This window comes from Grampus griseus (genome assembly GCF_964374135.1).
Source record: "Grampus griseus genome assembly, chromosome: 14".
Lineage (NCBI taxonomy): Eukaryota > Metazoa > Chordata > Mammalia > Artiodactyla > Delphinidae > Grampus > Grampus griseus.
This window is the reverse complement of record NC_139008.1, coordinates 15,777,256-15,799,330: the sequence shown is the minus strand read 5'-3', so window position 1 is coordinate 15,799,330 and position 22,075 is coordinate 15,777,256. Positions and strand designations below refer to the sequence as shown.

General features: G+C 52.6%; 2 protein-coding genes across 3 annotated transcripts in view; one reads left to right on the top strand and one right to left on the bottom strand.

The window, feature by feature from the left end:
* Window positions 1-13,284, top strand: part of ITGAL (integrin subunit alpha L) — a gene marked incomplete at its 5' end in the record, with an annotated part of 40,767 nt that extends 27,483 nt beyond the window's left edge. For both annotated transcript variants that reach the window (XM_082670011.1, XM_082670010.1), the window contains 10 exons: window positions 962-1,072; window positions 1,479-1,558; window positions 1,674-1,760; window positions 3,187-3,262; window positions 8,148-8,261; window positions 8,502-8,558; window positions 8,650-8,748; window positions 9,158-9,253; window positions 10,239-10,349; window positions 11,907-13,284. In XM_082670011.1, coding sequence (XP_082526137.1) covers window positions 962-1,072; window positions 1,479-1,558; window positions 1,674-1,760; window positions 3,187-3,262; window positions 8,148-8,261; window positions 8,502-8,558; window positions 8,650-8,748; window positions 9,158-9,253; window positions 10,239-10,349; window positions 11,907-12,080 — 1,005 coding nt within the window. In that variant the 3' untranslated portion in view covers window positions 12,081-13,284. The remainder of the gene's footprint in view (window positions 1-961; window positions 1,073-1,478; window positions 1,559-1,673; window positions 1,761-3,186; window positions 3,263-8,147; window positions 8,262-8,501; window positions 8,559-8,649; window positions 8,749-9,157; window positions 9,254-10,238; window positions 10,350-11,906) is intronic.
* Window positions 13,285-18,096: 4,812 nt separating this feature from the next.
* On the bottom strand, window positions 18,097-20,658 carry ZNF768 (zinc finger protein 768). Its single transcript, XM_082671352.1, has 2 exons — window positions 20,526-20,658; window positions 18,097-20,234 (listed from the first exon to the last, which is right to left on the bottom strand). The coding sequence occupies exons 1-2, from the start codon at window positions 20,611-20,613 to the stop codon at window positions 18,637-18,639; spliced, it is 1,686 nt and encodes a 561-aa protein (XP_082527478.1). The 5' UTR covers window positions 20,614-20,658; the 3' UTR covers window positions 18,097-18,636.
* Window positions 20,659-22,075: the final 1,417 nt, after the last annotated feature.

Here is a 22,075-nt window from a genome sequence, read left to right as displayed (position 1 = left end):
CCGGACGCGCAGGCCCAGCGGCCACGGCTCACGGGCCCAGCCGCTCCGTGGCATGTGGGATCCTCCCGGACCGGGGCACGAACCTGTGTCCCCTGCATCAGCAGGTGGACTCTCAACCACTGCGCCACCAGGGAAGCCCCTCCTCCATGTTTTTAAAAAAATTTTGAATTTTGAAATTTAAAACAAAAATGTTGAGCCATACAATATTTGTCTTTTTGTGTCTGTCTTACATCACTTAGCAAGATGTTCTTCACCTTAGCGTTATGTTTTTGAGGTTCATCCCTGTGATAGCAGGTATGAATTTCATTCCTTTTTAAGGCTAATATTCTATCACATGGATAGACCACATTTTGCTTATCCGTTCATCTGTGGATGGATCCTTGAATTATTCTTATACAGCAACATTAAATGCTTTCTTAAGGGGTATCTAGTAAAGTGATTGAGAACTTGAGATCTGGGGTCAAACAGACCTGTATTCAAGTTCCTACCAGATCCCTGCCGGGTTACCCAGTTGTGAGACTGGGGGGAAGTCTCTCGACTGCTCTGAGCCTCTATTTCCTTATCTGATTTTCTTCCCAATCTGAACTGAAATCTGTGGCTTCCAGACAGCGATGAAGATGAAGGGTTTTGTCCTCTTTAGCCCAGGATCAAGTTCATTTTGTAAATGGTTGCTGAATGTGTGGACGTAGCAGCATTTTAACTCTCTCCTGTGATTGTACCACAATTCACGGAACCATTCCCACCTCTTTGGATTGTTTGATCACTTCCAGTTTTTCCCTGTGATAAACAGGATTGCAGTGAACATCTTTGTACTGAACCCCTGGCTGTACCCCTGACTCTTCGGCCCCACCTTTCTGCAAATGTGCCCTGGCCGGGGGGAGGGGAGCTGAGGGTTGGTGGCCTCTGGGGAACTCTTAGCCTTGCCCACTAAAACGCTCCTTCTCTCTCTTCTCACCCCCAGCCCCACAGCCAGATACCTGTGAGCTGCGAGGAGCTTCCCGAGGAGACCAAGCTTCAGAGCAGGGCCCTCTCTTGCAACGTGAGCTCTCCCATCTTCAAAGCAGGCAGCTTGGTGAGTGCTTCCAGCCCCCAGGAGTCAAGCAGCCAAGGGGCTGTAAGCTCAGGAGGGGAGGGAGCTCCTGGCTCTGGGGAAGGTGAAGGTGATTGGAAAGGCAGGGCTTATCCCTACCCCAAGAGAATGTGTGCAGAGGTGTCCTGTGTCGTGTTTGAGAGCCTGGACTTTGGAATCAGAGAAACCCAGGGTTAGGTCATTCATTTTGTGACCTTACACACATGACTTAACCACTCAGAACCTCAGTATTCTCATCTCTACAATGGGGATAAAACACCCAGCCCAGGGCTTGAGATAAGCTGTCACTGTGACTATGGCAGTGGGGGCATGGGGGCTGTGAGGGGCTAAGGCGGCCCCCTGAGGGCCAGGCACCTTCCTTCTTCATTCCCGTCTCCTCCCCTGACAGGTTGATATCCAGGTGATGTTTCATACGTTGCTGAACGGCTCCTGGGGGGACTTTGTTGAGGTGCACGCCAATGTGAGCTGGTGAGCAGGCCCCAGGCAGGCCCCTGCCAGCATCTCCTCCCACCCTGGCCTCAGACTGTCACACAGTCCTGGCCAGACTGTCTCCTAACACTGCCCTCTACCTTGCCCCCTGCAGCAACAATGAGGACTCAGGCCTCCTGGGGGACAACTCGGCCACCACCAGCATCCCAGTCATGTACCCCATCAACATCCTCACCAAGGAGTGAGTCCTGAGCGGCCGTCCCCCCTCTCCTCCCACCTCAGCCTCCCCACCCAGGGCCCCAGCCTTCCTCCCGGGGCTATCGATCTCTGAGTCAGATCGATACTTATGGTAGAAGAAAATGTGACTGAATGCTGACCTGATGTGAGCTTCTGCTCCAGCTGCACTGCGCAGCTGAGGGCTTCCCCTGGAGCTTTCGACACCTCGCGAGGCACCTTGCCTCTCTGATTTACTGATGAACAACGAGGCTCAGAGAAGGGAGGAATCTGCCCAGAGTAGTACAGCTAGGAAGTACTGACACCAGCATCTGAACTTAAATCTGTCTTACTCCAAACTCCAGCCAAGCTCTTGAACATTGCCAGCCGTGCTAGGTTCCCTCTTCCCCGGGGCCAAGAGTGCTGGAAGAGATAGAAAAGTTTTCACAGTGACTCTTGCCCACGGAGAGTTTATGGTCAGGTTGGAGAACCCAGACACACAGAGTGAGTGTCTTAGAATGCTGTGGCAGGAAGGACCCATGGGGATCACTAGCTGGGTTTTCTCATTTACAGAAAAGAGGATGAAGCCAGAAAAGGGAAGCGGCATTTTTAAGTCGGCTCAGTGAGATAAGGGCGGGACCATGTCTGAGCCGGGGTCCCCAGTGCTTTTGAACATAAATGCCAAACACAATATTGTCTGAGGTGTGATATGAAATTAGAGCCAGGAAAGATGATGTGAATTGGAGGAGACTTGAAAGGAGTCATGCAGAATAGGGGCTTGAACTGGGGTCTGGAGGATGAGGAGGTTCAGATAAGGGCTAGGAAGAAAGGCAGCCATTCTCATCAGAGAGACTAGCAAAGGGAAAGGCATGGGGGCGGCAAACAGTGGGGCAGATCCGGGGAGCAGGGGGTGGGCAGGCCCAGAGGATGGTAGGTATCTGTGGGGAGCAGTGGGCAGGCAGACTCGGAAGCGGGCAGGTCTGGATGTCGGGGAGCTTTGGACCTGACCCTTGGGGACAGCAGGGAGCCATTGATGGATTCGGAGGAGGAGCGTGACAGGATCAGAGAGTGATATTAGGAAGGTCATTAGACGGATTGGGTGGGAGAGCAAGCCAGAAGCTGGTGCACTTCTTGAGGAGATGAGCAGTGGGGCCCAAGGACAGTGGAGGCTCCGGCGAGGTGGCGTCTAGTGGGGAGAACACAGCTCCAAAAGCCATCCACTTGTGTTCCAGTCCTTGTCCCCCACTGCAGGACTTTGGGCAAGACTGACCCCTTCAGTGAGCCCTAGTTTCCAAAGGGCAAGAGCAGAGCAGTGTCAGGATGACATGAGATCGTGCCTGCACCGTCTCTAGCACAGTGGCTGGCAACTCCGAGGCTTCCCCTGGCCCGGGGTTCCCTGGTTGACTGGGTTGCTGTCTTCTCTGGCTTCTACAGCTGCTCCTCTCTCTCCACAGCCAGGAAAACTCCACGCTCTATATCAGTTTCACCCCCAAGGGTCCCAAGATCCACCATGTCAAGCACATCTACCAGGTATGAACCTCAGTGTGAAAGGGTCCTTAGAGGTTTCACGTTCAGCCCCATCCTGAGGACCAAGGATGCAGAGACCAACTAGACTCAGTCCCATCCTCAACGGGCCCAGCCCTCCACCTCGTTCTGTGATCCTTTCCCTGAAATGCTCCCAGTGGCGCATACTCACCAGCTCCTTTCCAACTCTGGATAAATTATTTCTGGAATCACAGAACTTGAGAGCCAGAAGGGCTCTGGGAGAGAACCTAGTTTTGGGGTTGTTGTTTTAATTTATTTTATTGAAGTATAGTTGATTTACAGTGTCGTGGGGTGTTTTTGTTTTTTGAAGTAGAAAGTTCCCATTTATTTTAGGATTCAATTATATAGACATTTGATCTCCTAATTGCGTTCTCAGTTAGGTACAGAATCAGATTCATGTTTTCCGGAGAGAACCTAGTTTGGTTTTTTTTTGCTGCACTGTGAGGCTTTTGGGATCTTAGTTCCCCAACCAGGGATCGAACTCGGGCCAGCAGTGAAAGTGCCAAGTCCTAACCACTGGACTGCCAGGGCTTTCCTGAGAACCTAGTTTTTATTCAAACATTTAATGAGCTACCATTCCAGTTTAGGTACTTTCCTAGGTGGTAGGGCATCAGTAAATAAAACAGGGTCCGCAACCACTCACCAAACCCGAGTTCTGAGCCTGGACCTTTATACATGCAAGCCCCGCAATTCACACCCAACCGTGAGAGCTTGTAAGACAGGCAGTGTCGTTCCCATTTGACAGATGAGGAATCTGAGGCATAGACAGGTCAAGTAACTTGCCCTGGTTACCCAGCTAGTAAGGGGAACAGGTCAGATTCAAACACTTACTTGTATACAAAATCCATGTGTTTAAGTTAGTGGTCCTCGTTTCTCCTGCAATGCTCAGTGCTGTAGTAGAGTCATCATTATGGGAACTCAGAAGAGGGAGGCCGCCCCCTGAGTCTAAACCTTGAGGCGTCTAGGGCTTTCTTGAGGTGACCTCAGAGAGGAGCAGGCTCTGAACAAGCCAAGAGCATTTTCATTTTACCGTGGGGGAAACTGAGGCCCCAAAGAGGCACCATCTTCCCCAAGACCGCACTGAAGTCAGGGCCGACTGGGCAGTAGCTAGCGGGGAAGGACCCGGGGCAGTTCAATCCCCTGCGGAACAAAGGTGGGAGCCATCTCACCTTGACACCTCGATGTCAGGAGAGGAGGGGCCTTTGGGAAGGTCAGATGCCCAGTTGCATTGAAATAGAACGTTCTGAGTGACCAGTGGAGTTGGCATCCAGTGTCTTTCACTGGGATGGCTCTGGGCTCCCTTCTGGGTCGACCAGGCCAGTCCTTTTACCACCAGAAGAGCGGAAAGAGTCCGACAAACCCCAACTCTGTCGCCTGCGCTCTGTATGACCTTGGGCCAAGGATTCACCTGTCCATGCCACAGTTCCCCACTGTGACAAGTGAGGTTTGGGATGAGAACTTCACAGGTGGTCGTGAGGTTTAAATGGGTCACCTGCTTCCTCTAGAGTGCTTGGCGCAGTGCCTGGGGACGTGGAGGTCGCCACAGGGGTGACGTGGGTGTCGTGCTGCAGCCCTGGCCTTCCCAGCTACTTGGAAACCTTACATTCTTGCCTCACTCTGCCTGGAACCAGCTCAACCCCTTGAGCGCGCTCTCTCTCTCTCTCTCTCTCTCTCTCTCTCTCTCTCCCCGCCCCGCGCCTCTGAATAGTCACCAGGGCTAGATGCCTCCAGCATCTTCAGCCGTGCATTTGTCTCACTACTGCCTGGCTTGCCAAGCAGCCACTCTTGCTAAAGGCCCTAATGGTCTCCGTTTTAGCTAAACCCAGCACGGCATGGGTCATGGGTGATCCTGTCCCTCCTTCCTGAAGCTGTCCCATTAGTCAGGCCCTGTTTGCCTCAAGGAGGTCAGCTCTAATAACTAAGGTTTACTGTGGGCTAAATAGGCATGGAAACCCAGTGAGAGCTGGCCAGCTGGGCCACCGGATCTCCTTCCTCGTGGTCTTCTGCTCTCATGGCTGGTTAGGAACATAGGCTTCAGCCAGACCCGAGATCTTTTTGAAGCTCTGCCACTTAAAGCTGTGTGACCTTAGGCAGCTTACTTAACCTCTCTGAGCCTCGGTAAAACGGGGATAATAACACCTACCTTATGGGGTTGTCAGGAGGCACAAATGAGAATATGCAATTTAATTTAATTTAATTTAATTTTTTTTTGGCCATGCACCCGCCCCCTCGACAGTGAAAGCGCAGAGTCCTAACCACTGGACCACCAGGGAATTCCCAGAAAATGCAGTTTAAGAACTTAGCACAATGCTGACACAAACGGTATCTGTCAATATTGGCTGTTTTTAGCATTGTTGTTTTCCCCATCATCCAAGGAAGGTGATAGAACAGAGTGGTTCCAGTCTCTGGAGTCACAGCCTGGGTTAAAATGCCAGCTCTACTACTTGATAGCTTCAGACAAATTAGTGAATCTCCCTGAGCCTCAGTTCTCTCATCTGTAAAATGGGGATGATAGTACTGCCCACCACATAGGAATATTGAAAGAACTAAATGAGATCATGCATTTAGTGAGACTCAGACGAGGCCTAGCATGCTAAGTGTTCATCAAGTGGGGATTGTTACCACCTACGTGTTCTAACCCTCCGTCCTCTGCTTTGTCACCATTGCTATTGCCTCCTAGCAGATTCGGGGCTCTGGGCTTGCGCTACTGATTGTTCTGTTGTGTCTGTTTACACTAGGTGTGTCTCACTTCCAGGGTAAGTGTCCCCCTTCCAAATGACAACTCGGAATTGTGTCCCTCTTGCTCCTCCAATGCACCTGTGCCTGCAGCTGGTCACTGATCTCCTCTGGGATGTCTTCCTAGCATCTTTTGTTGTTGTTGTTGTCTTTTAATGGCTTTATTGAGGTAGAATTCACATACCAATTTATCCATTTAAAGTATACAATTCAATGGCTTTTAGTATATTCACAAAGCTGTGCAACCATCACCATAATCTAATTTTAGAGCGTTTTTATTACTACAGAAAGAAACCCAGTACCTATTTGCAGTCACACCCCCTTCCTCCCTCCCCCAGCACCTGGCAGCCACTACTTTTGTCTCTATAGATTTGCCTATCCCAGACATTACATATAAAAGGAATCCTACAACATGTGGTCTTTTGTTACTGGATTCTTTCACTTAGCATAGTATTTTCAAGGTTCATCCACGTTGTAGCATGGGTCAGTATTTCATTCTCTTTTTTTTTGCGAAATAATATTCCTTTGTAAGACAGGCCATACTTGATTTATCCATTCTTCAGTCTATGGACATTTGGGTTATTTCCATTTTGGGCTATTATTGATAATGCTGCTAGAACATTCCTGTACAGGTTTTTGTGTGGACATATGTTTTGTTTCTCCTGGATATATAACTAGGAGTACAGTTGCTCCTCTTGAAGCTTTGGTCTCAGGATGTTCGAAACCAAATATATCATCTTCCTGTAAGCCAGCATCTCCTTTGGTTTGCTTAGAATCCTTTAAAAGCACCACCTTTTCCTCAAGCAAAACTTCCAAGTCTGGGTGAACGTCTCCTTCCTCTGTACTTGGTTCCACTGTCTCCTCAGGTCCTGTTGTCTATATCCTCTTCTCTCTTCTGACCTCACTACTGCTCAGACTGAGTTCCTCACCTTCTTGCAGCTGGACTATGGCACAGGCTCCCAACTTCTTTCCATTCCATGCCTGCAGTGGGTGCAACCCCCTGGAGCCATCTTCCCCTTGGCTGCCTTCCAGGACTGCCCATTGCTTAGTCATTGGTCCCTAACTTCTGGCCCTCTAGCCTCTGGACACCAGAATCTCATCCCAAGTCTCCTTTCCAGTTTTATCTCCTATCTCTCCTTCCCAGGCACCCTACCCTCTACCACATCACACTCACCCGGTGCTCTCCTAATTCCCTGCATTTTCTCTTCCCGCTGGCTTCCCCCATCTTTATCTGTTAATCCCCTCTCTACCTTTTACAGCTAAATTCAAATGCTGCCTTTAACATTAGGCCATTTAAATTTAACTTAACTGATGCTTTTAAAGTGTCCACAAATGTTTGTTGAATGAATAAATGATAGAACCCCACAAACTGGATATGTATTTCCCTGCTTGACCTGCGATTCATTGGTGCTACTCCTGTGTCACCTTCTTCTACATTTCTGGGTCTTCCAGCCCTAGCACAGACAGATATTTTTTATAAAAGGCACTTAGGAAATGCTTTTTTAAAGAAAATCTTGGCTGCGCCGCACAGCTTGTGTGATTTCAGTTCCCCGACCAGGGATTGAACCCAGGTCACAGCAGTGAAAGCCTGGAATCCTAACCAGTAAGCTACCAGGGAACTCCCAGGAAATGTTTCTTAAATAAATTCAGTGCACTTGCCAAAATGTTTTTCCCAAATAATTTTTGCATCTATCCTTGTTAAATGTCCTTCCTTCTTTCACTCATTCAAATAACTACTTTTTGCGAGGCTGGTTATGTGCTGGGTAGTGTGTCAAGGCCGTAGGGAATTGCAGGTGAAATGAGCCACAGCTCCTGCCCTCTCACAGCTCACAGTCTGGGGGGATAAACGCACACAAGCAGATGCTTTGCCATCTTGCTGGGGAACGAGGGTGCTGTGCGAGAGTCAGCCAAACCTTCAGGGATGATGTTTGAGCAGTACCTTGCAGGGTGGGCAAGGGTTAGCCACATGGAGGAAGCAGAGAAGCGCGTAGAACCCATGCTGTAAGGTTATGGTTGACCATTGCCCACTGCCCAATGAAGAGCGGGCCCTTGGGTCCCAGCCAAGGAGGATTGGATCTGGGGTGGCCATTGGGGTGGCATTCAGGGCTCTGCAGCCCCTTGTCCTCTGTACCAGGTGAGGATCCAGCCTTCTGTCTATGACCACAATGTGCCCGCCCTGGAGGCCTTGGTTAGGGTACCACAGCCTCACGGCAAGGGGCCCATCACGCACAAGTGGAGCGTGCAGATGGTGAGTGTGGGCCTCAGAGGGAAAGGCGTGCAGGTCTCTGGGGGTGAGCTCATGATGTGGGGGTGGGGGGAGATGTGTGGGGACAGGAGTGAGCATGACTGAATCTGCCAGGGGCCAGTGGGGAAGAACTGGGATGCAAGGTGGTGTCTGAGAGTGGGGAAGAATGCAGGTCTGGCCTCAAGGGGCGGGCCTCCCCTCTCAGCTCTGGACTAACTGAAGACCTCGCCTCATCCTTCCCAGGAGCCTCCTGTCACCTGCCACCGTGAGGAACTGGAGAGTCCATCTGATGTGGCTGAGGTGTGGGCCGTGACCTCAGAACTGGGGTGGGGGCTGGCCAGGGGGGCAGGTGGGAGGAGACCTCCCTGACCCCCCACTGTCCTTCCCGCAGCCTTGCTCACTTGGAGCCGAGTTCCGCTGCCCAGTGGTCTTCAGGCAGGAGATCCTCGTCCAAGTGATCGGGACGGTGGAGCTGGTGGGGGAGATCAAGGTGGCTGGCAACAGACTCCAAGTGGTTCTGGGGGGGCCTCGAGGGGTGGGGGGTGGGCTTCCCCCCCAGAGAGCCTCCTTGCATTTTTTGTTCTGTCTTGAGGAAATAGCCCCAATGTTTACACAGTTGCAGATGAAAGAGGACCACGATTTGTTTAAAATTCGCAGGACTGTTTTCAGGGGCCTACAGATAATTCCTAGATGTTCTTTATAGGAAAAATGTCCTCCCAACAATGGCAAACGGCACGTTAGAATGCTCCAGGAGAGAATGGGGTAGCGATGGCGCACCCACTAGGACCCATTTTCCTCTGCCTCTGCCCCTTGAGTTGCACTGGGGGGCAGAAGTCAGTGGCGTCTGGGTCCTTGTTCCCTCTGGCCTGATGCCCCACCCCCGCCCCTCCCTCCCACAGGCCTCCTCCATGTTCAGCCTCTGCAGCTCCCTCTCCATCTCCTTCAGCAGCAGCAAGCACTTTCACCTCTACGGCAGCAACGCCTCCCTGGCCCAGGTATCTCTCTACCTCCTCAGGAGACCCGGGAGCAGAGGGCAGCAGAGGAATGGGAGGAACCCAGGGCAGAGCTAGGAGAGCTGGGAGTGTGGGCAGCCACAGAGGAGGTTTGGGCTTTAGTGCTGTAAGAACCTCCCTACAGGGCTTCCCTGGCGGCACAGTGGTTAAGAATCCGCCTGCCAATGCAGGGCACACGGGTTCGGGCCCTGGTCCGGGAAGATCCCACATGCCGCAGAGCAACTAAGCCCGTGCGCCACAACTATTGAGCCTGCGCTCTAGAGCCCGCGAGCCACAACTACTGAAGCCCGTGCACCTAGAGCCCGTGCTCCGCAACAAGAGAAGCTACCGCAATGAGAAGCCCGTGCACTGCAATGAAGAGTAGCCCCCGCTGGTTGCAACTAGAGAAAGCCCGTGCGCAGCCACGAAGACACAGTGCAGCCAAAAATAAATAAATTTTTAAAAAAAGAAAAAGAACCTCCCCACAGCCAAAGCCATCAGCCTTGGCACAAGCAGACCACAAGGTCAAGATGGGTTTGATGGCAACTCAGCCAAGGGGCCCCCACCCCACACGCAGGGCGTGATGGGAGGGGCCCAGCACGTGCAGAGCCTGGCGTTGAGAGAGTGGGCGAGATGGGTTTAAGAGCAGGAAGCTCAGAGCAGGAGAAGGGAAGGGGCAGCTGAAAAAGTAAGCAGAAGCCAGATTCTGAAAGGCACTGCGTGCTGAGCTGGGGTTCTGGCATTTCATCCCAGGCCTAAGGGAAGACTCTTAAGGGTTTAAGGGGGCCGTGGTGCATCTTTGCCTTTTCATTCTGGTGGCTGCAATGCAAGGTGTGCTGGAGAGGGGGTCTGGCCCAAGCCCCATGTCGTGCGTGACACAGTCCAGATGGGAAATGCGGAGACCTAGGGATTGAGGCCAGATTCACAAGAAACGTCAGGGGTGGGAACGGCTTCTTCTCTGCACTCCCCACCTCTCCTCTCCCCACAGGTCATCATGAAGGTCGACGTTGTATATGAGAAGGAAATGGTCTATCTCTACGTGCTGAGCAGTATCGGGGGACTCTTGTTGCTGCTACTGATTTTCTTAGCTCTGTACAAGGTAGGAGCTTCTGCGAGGAACGGGCACCCAGCCAGGCTGGGGAGAGTGGAATTGGCAGGAGTCAGGGAGCAGAATACCAAGATGAGGGGGCTTTAAAGCCAGAAGGGGCCTCAGCCTACTCCTCCTTCTACAGATAAGGCTACTGAGACCCAAAGGGCAAGCAAGACTTTACCGGCATCCCTCAACAAGCACTGGCAGAGCCAGACCTGGGTACCCAGGGAGAGGAAGGAGAAGGACTGTCCCACATATCGAGGGCCAGGCACTGGGATACAGGGGCACAGAACACACACATGGTCCATGGCTTTGAGATGCTCACAGTCCGTGGGGGACACAGACATGAACATGATGGGGGCTATACTATGTGCTCTGGGCCTATGATACAGGGACCTAACTGAGGTTGGGGGAGTCCAGAAAGAGAGAGGTGGCCTTTGAGTTGGGATTTGAAGGATGAGTAGAAGTTAGCCAGATAAAGAGTGCTGGAGGGCAGCTGTTCCACGTGAAAAACTCAAATATTCCAGAAAAGAAAACATAGAAAATCAAAGTTTCTCCCTATTGCAACCCCAGAGGGTTGTCATTAACAACCATTTTGTTTATATTCCTCCATGTTCTAATTTTATTGTTAACGTATATGTGAATGTGTGAGTATGAGAGAGAGAGAAAAGCCAGTGGATGTGTGGATGTATACAAAACATTACTGTATATACTGCTTGGGAGCTTGTACTTCCCCCTGGATATTATATCTTGATGTCTTTCTGTCTGAGCACAAACAAATTTGCCTCTTGCTCTTTAGTTTTGTTTTTATAATTTTTTAAAAAAACTTATTTATTTTCTTGGCTGCGTTGGGTCTTCATTGCTGCGCATTGGCTTTCTCTAGTTGCGGTGAGTGGGGGCTACTCTTCGTTGCGGTGCACGGGCTTCTCATTGCGTTGGCTTCTCTTGTTGTGGACCACGGGCTCTAGGCACACGGGCTTCAGTAGTTGTGGCTCGCGAGCTCAGTAGTTGTGGCGCACGGGTTTAGTTGCTCTGCAGCATGTGGGATCTTCCCGGACCAGGGCTCGAACCCGTGTCCCCTGCATTGACAGGCGGATTCTTAACCACTGTACCACCAGGGAAGTCCCAAAAGGCTCTTGTTACCAACATCTCTGCACACTTGTCCAGAAGTTTTTTAGAATCAATTCCTAGAGCTGGTATTACTGAGCCAAAGAATATATATCTTTTGAGCTTTCACCAGAGAGTGCATGGCCCCTACTAATAAGCCCTATATAAGTGCAGGCTCTTGCTGTTAGTATTACTAGATATTGTCAAATCACCCACCCGCAATAATGGTATGTGACATTTTGATGAGCCTCAGGAATGAACTATTAAACGTACAGCTTTTTAACATATTGCCAAGAAGCAGGTGTGGCAGATCCCCTCGCCCCATCCCCAGAGCAGATGCCACCTGTCTGTGGCATGTGTGACTTATCCCTATAAACGGTACTTTCATGTTTTGCAGGGGCCGAAGGGTCCACAGGGCTCTGTGGACTCTTTGTTTACTCAAGTCTTGTCTTCCTACAGGTTGGTTTCTTCAAACGGAACCTGAAGGAGAGGATGGAGGCGACCGTAGATGCTTCAAATGAAACCACTGGAGAAGACGCTGGGCAGCCGGCGTCTGGGGAAGAAGCCAAGGACCCGGGCTGCCTGGAGCCCCTCCACGAGAAGGAGGCCCAGGATGGAGGTGGCAGGGACTGAGGTGCAGGCTGGATGCAGAAGGCCCAGGACTGGACTCGGGATGCCTGGTGCCAGCCTGCCTCTACCTGAATTTCACCATGTGTCATTGGGCAAGTCACTGCCCCTCCGTGAGCCTCACTTTCCCTATCTTGAACATGGGCCCATTCCTGCCTGCCTCCTTTGCAGGCTTATGGTGAGGATCCTTTGAGGGATGGGCCAGGAAGGCCACAGAGGTGAGGCCTTGTAATTACCATGTGGTCCTGGCTCCCACCGGCCCCTGTGAGTTTCCTTCCCTGGAAGAGAACATCTGATCTAAATTTTGGAGAAACAGTCATCTCAGGACCTAGCGACACTCCAGGCCCGCATACCCACCTGCCCTTGGATGTCCGCAGAGGCCTCAAGCCCCCAGAACCTTGCGTTGCATCCTCTCCTGCCTGGAATGCAGTCAGCTTTCAATTCTCCTACCAGAGAGCAAATCTCATCTGTGTCACTACATTGCTCCTGGAAACCCCTTGCCCTTTGGCTAACAGTCAGGTTCCTTAATAGGCCTTCCAACGTCTGCAAAACTGGGCTGTTCCCTTCCCAGCCTCTTCTCGAGACAGCCCGCCTCCCTTTCTAAGCGCCAGTTAACCAGCCTTTTCACTTGCCCAGCTCCTTCCTTCACCCAGACTCTTCTCACTTCCTGGAACATTCCTCCTGCCTCCTTTTCCTGCCTAACCCTCTCTCAGCCTTCAGATCTCAGTTCACACATAACTTCTGCAGGGCAACCCCCCAACCCCAACTCAGTTTGGTTCCCATATTATACACGCTTACACTAGCCCGCACTTGTCCTGCATAGCACTGATCATATTCGTTAATTGTTAAGTGATTTACTTAAATTAAACAGTGGACTCCAGCGGGGTAAGGATCATACTTCTTGTTCACCTTGGGACCCCTGGTGGTATCACAGAACCAGACACATAGTAGGTACTTGAGACAATTCCACTGAATTGTGAGGGTGCCTGTGGGAAGATAGAGAAAAAAGCTTGGATGGGCCCCATGGCAACCCCATCCAACAAGGCTCAGTCTGCCCCAGGCGCCTGCCCCCTCCCTCCACAGCCCCACCCCGGTACTCCATCACATCCCACTGTGGCCCCCACCATCAAGGATGGAAACTATGTCCGTTTACCTGGCTCCCAGTGCCAAGCACAGTGCCTGTACATATTTACCAAATAAATTAAGAATTCTGCCCAATTTTGTGATGTTTTTGTGCTGGTGCGACATTCCAGCCTGGCTCAATTAAATGAAAATTTCCTGGAATTAAATGGGAATTCCAGTGGTCAGAACTTGGAGTTTTCACTGCCAAGGAGCCGGGTTTGATCCCTGAGCGGGGAGCTAGGATCCCACAAGCCACCTGGCGTGGCCAAAGAAAAAAGAACATTTCCTTCTCAACCCTCCCACTAAGTGGGACCAAAACAGTCAAATCTTTTTTTCTTTCCTTTCTCCCTTCTCCTTCTCCTTCTCCTTTTTCTATTTGCTGTGATGACCCTCAGAAACTGACATGTGCAGGACGTTGTCAGTTCATTCAAAGGAAGCAGCGAGAGAGACACAGAAAATGAGGAAAGGTTAGGGAGGCATTGACAATTTCTTAAGCTGTGAGAATAGACCTTCTCTGATACCCCCGCTTTAAATTTTTTTTTTAATTGAGGTATAGTCGATTTATGCCCTCCCCCTTTTTTTAAAGAAATGGTTGTTGGGCCTTGACCCTGAAACCACCTCCCCCCACCCCCCCACCCCTGCCTTAGAAGGAACAGAGGGGACTAGTCACTGCTGCCCTCTTGTGGTCAGTAGGACACCAGGGGAGTATTGAGTAACTCTAAGGTCAGCTCCTGTCCAGCAGTGGGAGGTGAGAAGCAACATTTGGTCCCCCAAGCAGTGACCTTTGATGGCTCCCTTCTGCCTACAGTGGAGTAAGTGGACATTCCTGAGCTGGGCACACAGGCTTTCAAAGCCTACCGGCCTCTCCAACCTCATCACCCCCTTCTGGTCCAGCCTCCAAGGAACCATGGGGCTGGCTCCAAAGCAAGACATCAGGAAGGAAGAAGTGAGGCTTATTTTCCTAGAGAGGGGAAAAAAATGTTTTGACCATCAGGAGTATCACTGAACCGCTAAAAGTACATGAAATGATCTGTAAGCCTCATGAAGCATAAGTTATTCATTCATAAGTTATTCATTCCTGCAGGATTTCTTGAGCACTCTGTGTCAGGCCCTGTGCTGTGTCTGAGGACCTGCTTGTGAACATGACAGACAAGTCCCTGGCCTCGGGAAGCTTCACTTCAGTGGGAAAACAGAGCGAAAAAGTAGAAATGTGATTCCAGGTAGTGATAGGGCCGTAAAGAAAGTGAAGAGGGACAAGGGGTAGGGGGTGATGGAGAGGGCCCTTTACATAGGTGGGCGGGAAAGTCTCTCTGAGGAAGCGAGATTCTGTGACACGAGGAAAAAGTGAATATTTTCATCAAGGCTGGCAACAAAACACAGAAAATCTGGGAGGTTCATTTCAGGAACAGACCTGCTGTCATCACGCCAAGGAATCTCTTCCAACTCGCTCAAGAGTACTGTCTTTGTGGTAGTTCCCTGGCAGTCCAGTGGTTAGGACTCCATGCTTCCACTGCAGGGGGCAAGGGCTCGATCCTGGTCGGGGAACTAAGATCCTGCATGCCGTGCTGTGCAGCCAAAAAAGGAAAAAAAAAGAAGAAAAAAAAAAAAGAGCACTGTCTTCAAACACCTATGCATCCTTCCTGCCTCTGTGCCTTCACACGTGCTGTTCCCCTTGCCAGCCTGTCCACCTCCACCTGTTTCCTTTTCTTTTGAACTTTTCTCCATTATGGTTTATTGGATAAAATAAACCATATGGATATCAAATATAGTTCCCTATGCTATACAGTAGGTCCTTGCTGTTTCCACCTGTTTTCTATCCTTTAAAATCTTTCTACTTCAAAGTATTGATACTTCCAAGCTTTTCTCATCCCCTTGGTTCCTGGACAAAGGACCCAATTCATCACCACTTTGTTTATGGCTCATCGGGGCACGTGATGCTGACTCTGGGCCCCTCTCTCAAGACTAGGAGATTCTGGAAGGCAGGACTCAGGCCTCACGTGCATTACCGACACTGACCCCTCACCAGGGCTGGCACAAAGGTATTGTTCAATAAATGTTTGATTCAGTGGCCCTAAATGTATATGGGTTAAATCTATTGGTTTTACCCAATTAGAAATTAAACCGGAGAAAAACTTAAAACATAAGAACATCCATGCCTACATTCCACGCAAGCCATCAGAGTGATGACATATGTCATCACATGTCATGTAGCTTCTAGAAAACAGTTCTTTATGGGAGAAACAGAGTGAAAAAAAGTAAATAACAAAACAAAACAAAACAAAAAGCTATAAGGGCTTCCCTTGTGGCACAGTGGTTGAGAGTCCGCCTGCCGATGCAGGGGACATGGGTTCATGCCCCAGTCCGGGAAGATCCCACATGCCACGGAGCGGCTGGGCCCGTGAGCCATGGCCGCTGAGCCTGAGCGTCCGGAGCCTGTGCTCTGCAACGGGAGAGGCCACAGCAGTGAGAGGCCCGCGTACCGAAAAAAAAAAAAAAGCAAATAACATCTTAGTATCATTAGGAAAATGGTCAAAACCCAGTCAGCCCTAGGATGGAAACCAGGCTCTGCTGCTTCCTAGCTGTGTCATGTGGGGCAATTTCCTTAACCTCTCTGGGATTCATTTCTTCATCTGTTAAACAGGAATAATAGCAGTCTATACCTCAGAGTCGCTCTGAGCGTTAAATAACACATGTAAACTGCTTAGCACTGTTCCTAGCGTATAAGTGCTAATGGCGGTAGACAGAAATGGTTGGTCTATTGTGCAGGAGAAGGGTGTAGTAAAAGCAGCAGGCTGACCACAAGTCAAGAGACTTGGTGCTGGAGCTCTTCCATTAGCCCTTCCACCTCGACCTTGGGGAACACACATGTCCTTTCTGGGTTTGGTCTGCTCCACCTGGCACCTGAAGGTACCTAAGGAGCTGTCATGAAGAGAGGGGTAGAGGCTGAGCAGCTAAGTTCCCACCCTCATTTGAACCAATATTAAATACCAAGGTTACTGGGATTCCCTGGCGGTCCAGTGGTTAGGACTCTGTGCTTTCGCTGCTGAGAACGTGGGTTCAATCCCTGGTCAGGGAACTAAGATACTGCAAGCCACATGGTGTGGCCCAAAAAACCCAAAATACCAAGGCTACTTTATCAATTAAGCACCACAGGCACTGTACCCAGGTCCTTCTAGCTTTCAAGTGCCTACAGTTGGGAGCCGAAGAAATTTTCAACTCCAAAATAAGGAGATTAGGGCGTCCCTGGTGGCTCACTGGTTAAGAATCCACCTGCTAATGCAGGGGACACGGGTTTGAGCCCTGGTCCAGGAAGATCTCATGTGCCTCGGAGCAACTAAGCCCATGCACCACAACTACTGAGTCTGTGATCTAGAGCCCAAGAGCCACAACTACTGAAGCCCACGCACTTAGAGCCTGTGCTCCGCAACAAGAGAAGCCACCGCAGTGAGAAGCCCACGCACTGCAAGGAAGCCTAGCCCCTGCTCGCTGCAACTAAAAAAGCCCACACACAGCAGTGAAGACCCAACGCAGCCAAAAATAAATAAATAAATAAATTTAAAAAAACAAAATAAGGAGATTAAATTGTATAATTGAAATAAATGTTGTAGTAAATGTCTACAAATGTAATATGTCAGGTAGTCAAGTGCAGTTCTGTTCGACATATATAGTTACATATATGAACTATATTAAATGCGGGAGTTGGAGTTTTTTAATATTTGAAATTATGTGTGGTAGGGTGGCTGTACAAAAATGTGCATAAAGTTTACAAAGGTCTTTAAAAGACTGTGAGATTCCCCTTGAAAAGTAATGTTCTACATCCAAAATAATTTAATCTTTGAAAACCACTAAACACACCAAACCGTACTGAACTACATGATCTCTAGGGCACCTTTCCAGAGTTGGTAGATCATGAGAGGCTGGATTGAAATGTGCTTAGAGAGGTTATTTGCCCTTGACAAGTTATAAGGCCTGAGGATGGGCGCGGGGCCGAGGGTGATGTCAGGATCCTGAGGCCCAAGAGGCCTGTGGAGCGATGACTCCCCACCCGCCTGTGAGGCTGAGCTGCTGGGGGCAGGTGGAGCCAGGCAGACATGGTCTGAACGTCTCCTTCATAGCGAACTTAGCAGATGTTCATCTCAAGATGTGCCCTGCAGCTGAGTAATTCCCTGAGGTGTGGCCTGTCCTCCTTAGCTAAGTTCACGACAGGGCACACTCCAGAATTCCCCCAGACTCACTGCTGGCGCCGACTCCCCATCATTTCCTGAGGAGCCAAGTGTTAGGAGGCTGAGGCTCAGATGTGAAAGTAGGATAGAGATGGGGTGGTAACAACATGGTCCTAAAAAGGACCAGCCTAGTGGGTCTTAAAGGCTGAAGTTGTCCAACCTTCGTACTGGGTCCAGTATGCTCCCCCTATGGGTGGGGTTGGAACTGCAGACAATCCCTGTAATTCCGGTCAGTCACAGTGTGCACAGAGGGGTGGCTAGAGGTTCCAGCTGGCAGCGGGGAGGGGACAGCCCAGCTGGCTGCTGGGAGCCTGAGAGAGCTGGAACGCAGGCACTAGGTCTGGATATGAGAATCAGGGTCTGTTTTCTGGCCCAAGGACAGACCCTCCGTGTTTGGGAATAGGGACCTCCACAAGGCTGAGGGTTTTCTCACACCTACACTGGACTCCCTTTGTGTTTGTGCAGCATTCAAAGCACAGGACGTGAACTTGCACAGATATGGGTAAGTCATGTCTCCTGAGCCTCAGTTTATAAGATTCAAGTGAAACACTTAATATAAAAGCACTTCCCAGACAAGGGCTTACAGCTTCACTGGCTGTAGTGATGACCTAGTACCTCCCACTGCCCGGGGCACTATTCGTGCACACATTTTAAGGACGAGTCTCTTTTACCACATAAAGGTTTTTATTGAACTCAAATTCAGGGGCTCCAAAGCCTGAGGAAGACAAGGGAGGCTGGGGTTTGCACTCAGAAGCCAGGCCAAGCTTCGGGGCCCCACTCCCCGCCCCGCCTACCCTCACCCCTTCCTGACTCAACGAGGGTCTCAGTAGCTACCAATCTAAGCTACCCATTCTAATTAAGTAACCCAAACCCCCTCCCCCCACCCCCACCTAGCACTTTGCCAAGCCAGGCTTCCACCAAGGGGCATGCTGCTGCTGAGGCCAGCTCTCTGCTGACCTCTTTCTGGATCTCTCCCAGAGCCTCCGGCTGCCAGCTTGGCCTCCCTCCAACCCCTCTTCATAGCCCATTTCCCATAAGTCTCCGTGTCATGTCGCTTCCTCCATCCAGGCCCCCTCTCCTCCTAGAACCCTCGACTCCTCCCTCCTCCAGCGTTTCCCCTATTCTCTCTCAAGGTTTCTCTAGCTCCCTGTCCCCTTCTCTTCTGCCCACCACCTCCCCACCCCGACGGGTCAGCGCCGGTCAGCGCCGGCCCCAGGTCAGCGCCGGCCGGCCGCGTGGGTCCGCTGGTGGCGGATGAGGTCGGAGCTCTGAGAGAAGGCCTTTCCACAGTCATCGCACTTGTAGGGCCGCTCCCCGCTGTGGACCCGGTGATGCTGCAGCAGCGTGGAGGAGCGGCAGAAGCCCTTGCCACACACGGCGCACCTGTAGGGCCGCTCGCCCGTGTGGGAGCGCTGGTGCTGAATCAGCGTGGAGGAGCGATTGAAGGTCTTGCCGCAGTCGGGGCAGCTGTAGGTGCGACCCGGCAGGTGGGTACGGGCGTGGATGGCCAGCACCGAGCTCTGGCCAAAGCGCTTGCCGCACTCAGGGCACTTGAAGGGCTTCTCGCGGGCATGGCTGCGGGCGTGGGGGATAAGCGCCGAGCGCTGGGAGAAGCTCTTGCCACAGATGCCACAGCTGAAGGGCCTCTGGCCGGTGTGCACCCTCTGGTGACTACGCAGGGATGAGTTCTGGCTGTAGCACTTGCCACACTCGGGGCAGCTGTAGGGCCGCTCATGGCTGTGGGTGCGCTGGTGCCGCAGGAGGTAGGAGCTGTCGCCGAAGGCCTTGCCGCAGTGTGGGCACTTGTAGGGCTTCTGACCAGAGTGCGTGCGCTGGTGGCGAAGCAGGTAAGAGCTGTCAGCGAAGGCCTTGCCGCAACGGGGACACTTGTAGGGCCGCTCGCCCGTGTGCGTGCGCTGGTGTTTGATGAGGTCAGAGCTCTGGGAGAAGGCCTTGCTACAGACCTCACATTTATAGGGTTTTTCACCTGTGTGGATGCGCTGGTGCTGGATCAGGGTGGAGCCCCGCCCAAAACTCTTCCCACAGATGCCGCAGATGTTAGGCCTCGGGCCCTGCCCACCCCTGGCCCGGCCACCCCGTCGGCCCGGACCACGAAGGGTCCCCGTCAGGCCCAGGGGATTCTGGAGCATCTCAAACTGGGGTGTAGCCAGCAGGGCCCCTGTGGGCATCTCAAAAGGGGGCCCTAGGGGCAGGCCCCCAGTGGGTTGCTCCCCAAACCCCTGGGTGAAAGAGTCCAAAGGGTGGACTCCCAAGGGGATGCTCAAGGGATTCTTTCCCTCAGGATTCAGAAGAATCTCTGCACCTTCCTGGAATTTGGAACTTTGAGCTTCAAATTCAGGGCTCTGGGTTTTGAACTCAGGATTCTGGGGTTCAAATCCAGGGTTCTGCGGTTCATACTCCGGGCTCTGGGATTCATACCTGGAGCTCTGAGATTCATATCCAGGGCTCCGGGGTTCATACCCAGGGCTCCGGGGTTCATATCCAGGGCTCTTGGGTTCATATCCAGGGCTTTGGGGCTCATACCTAGGGCTTTGGGGTTCAAACTCAGGGCTCTGAGAATCTGATTCAGGGCTTCTGGGTGCAAACTCAGGGCTTGGGGGTACAAAACCAGGGCTTCGGGACTCAAAACCTGGACTCTCAGGCTCAAACCTGGGGCTTTGGGGTTCAAACTCTGGGCTTTGTAGCCCAAACCCAGGGCTCTGGGGTTCAAGCCCAAAAGGTATCTCTTCCACCTCATAGTCCCCAGTGCCTTCTTGCTGAGAAATTTCCTCTTCCTCATTCTCACTCATGTTGCCTGCAGGATCAGAGAATTACAGAAAACCCAGATTGTGTGGGGCCTGGAAGGTCACTGGGTCCCACCATTAGTTGCCACAAACCTTTCCCTCCTCCTCAAGCAGGGTCGCTGGCCCTCGGGCAAGTGCTGAAATTCCCACCTCCCCCTCAGCAAACCCAGGACACCGGGTCCCCGCCCCCGCCCCCTCCAAGTCCCAGGTGTCCAAGCCCCCGGCTCTCTTCCCCTCCCACCCACTACAACCCCCTCTCCCGCTCCCAGTCACGCTCCTCGGAGGGGCGCTCCCTCCCTCACCTTTGAGAGACCCTTCGGGGCTCCCCATTTCGTCAGGACTTTGCACATCCCGGGGCTCGAGGCCCCACGGCGACGCCTCCCGTTCCATCCCCGCCGGCTCCCAGTGCGGCGGCAGTGGCGATGGCGGACGATCCTGCGACCCGGTCTGAGTGCCCCGAGACCCGGGCCCTCGCCGCCCGCCCGCTTAGCGCCACCCAGGGGACCCGGCTGTCCAGCCCCGGCCCCTGAGGCCGGACGTCTTGACCCTGGGCCTCTCCGGCCCGCTGGGCCCCTCCCCTATCCGCGGCCCCGCCCCCACCCACAAGGTCTCGGCTTGCCCTGGGGTCCTCACAGGCCCCCACACGTCGTGACCTCGGAGATGAGAGACTTCACAACTCCCCTTGCCGCCCCCGGATACCGCTCCCCGCCCGGGACCCCGACGTCTGGCCTCCCAGCCCCCGGGTGGGCTGCGGCTGGCCGTCCCCCTCCCTCCGCACAGGAAGTGTCCGTCCGCGGCCAGTTTCCCCCGCTGGCTAGCGCCGCGGCCTCTCTAGGAGCGACTGGAGGTGGAAACTCGTTGGCATTAACCCTGGGCTGGATGGCCCCGGCGTCGAGGTAGGCGAAGACTGGGCGCCCTGGAGCTGGCGGGAGAAGCTGGGACAGTTTGTATGCCTATGTCCTAGGTCCTGTCCTCCCGGGGGCCTATACGTCCGTCTCCTGGCCCTGCGTCCGTCAGTGCCTGTGGCCAAGGGCGAGGCAACAAGCGAGACCAAGGTCAGCGAGAAGGAGCGACGCTTCCCGGTGCCAGCGGGGGCGGTGTCTAGCTCCCCTCCCCTCCCGGGCCTTGGGGTCAGCTCTGGCCGCGCCTCGGGACCCCACCCCGCCCCTTAGGCTCATCGAGGCTCCTGAGTCTCGAACCCCCCACCTCGAACTCCACTCCCCCACACCGGCGCGCCCACCCCCAGTCCTCCTGGCCCCCTCCGCTCGCTGTTTCTCCTAATCTCACCCTTCCCCCTTCTGGGCGGGCTAGGATCGTTGTCAAGGAAACAGGCCTACCTCCAGTTTCCAGAGGCACCGCCCCTCCCTCCCAGGGAACTCACCGATTGGTCGGTGCAGCGCGTGCTTTCACCGTCCCGCCTCCTCCCACTACACCAACTGCTAGGCGTTAATGGTCGCCAGGGAACGCGAAGCACCTTTCTGATTGGTTGCAGGGTGCGCAGGCCGGTTCCACCTCTTCTGTGCTTCAGAAGTGCTAGCGGGAGGAGTGGGAGGGACGTCCCTGGCGTCTCCCTTCTTGTCGAGCCTGTGCTTTCAGACATTTTCCCGCCCTCATTTACCCTTCATTAGGTTTTATCTTTCTGAAGAATGAAAGACAAGGCATCTGAGGAAGACACCCTTGACTCCCCAGTCTCTTCTCGCACTCTCTTTCCCAGCACTTTCCTTCTTCCCACAGGTTCCAGGTGCCGAAGTGGCCAGTCGGGGGGGATCCTGCCGCAGAAAGAAGGTTGTTTCCTCTTCTGTTACCCTGCCTCTCCCCTCCACCTTCCCCAAAGACTGAGTTTAACTCAATC

Coding starts and splice junctions, on each gene's coding strand:
- ZNF768 (XM_082671352.1), bottom strand. CDS start 20,613: ATGGAACGGGAGGCGTCGCCGTGGGGCCTCGAGCCCCGGGATGTGCAA. Junction 20,235..20,525: donor CCCCGAAGGGTCTCTCAAAG/GTGAGGGAGGGA, acceptor CTGATCCTGCAG/GCAACATGAGTGAGAATGAG.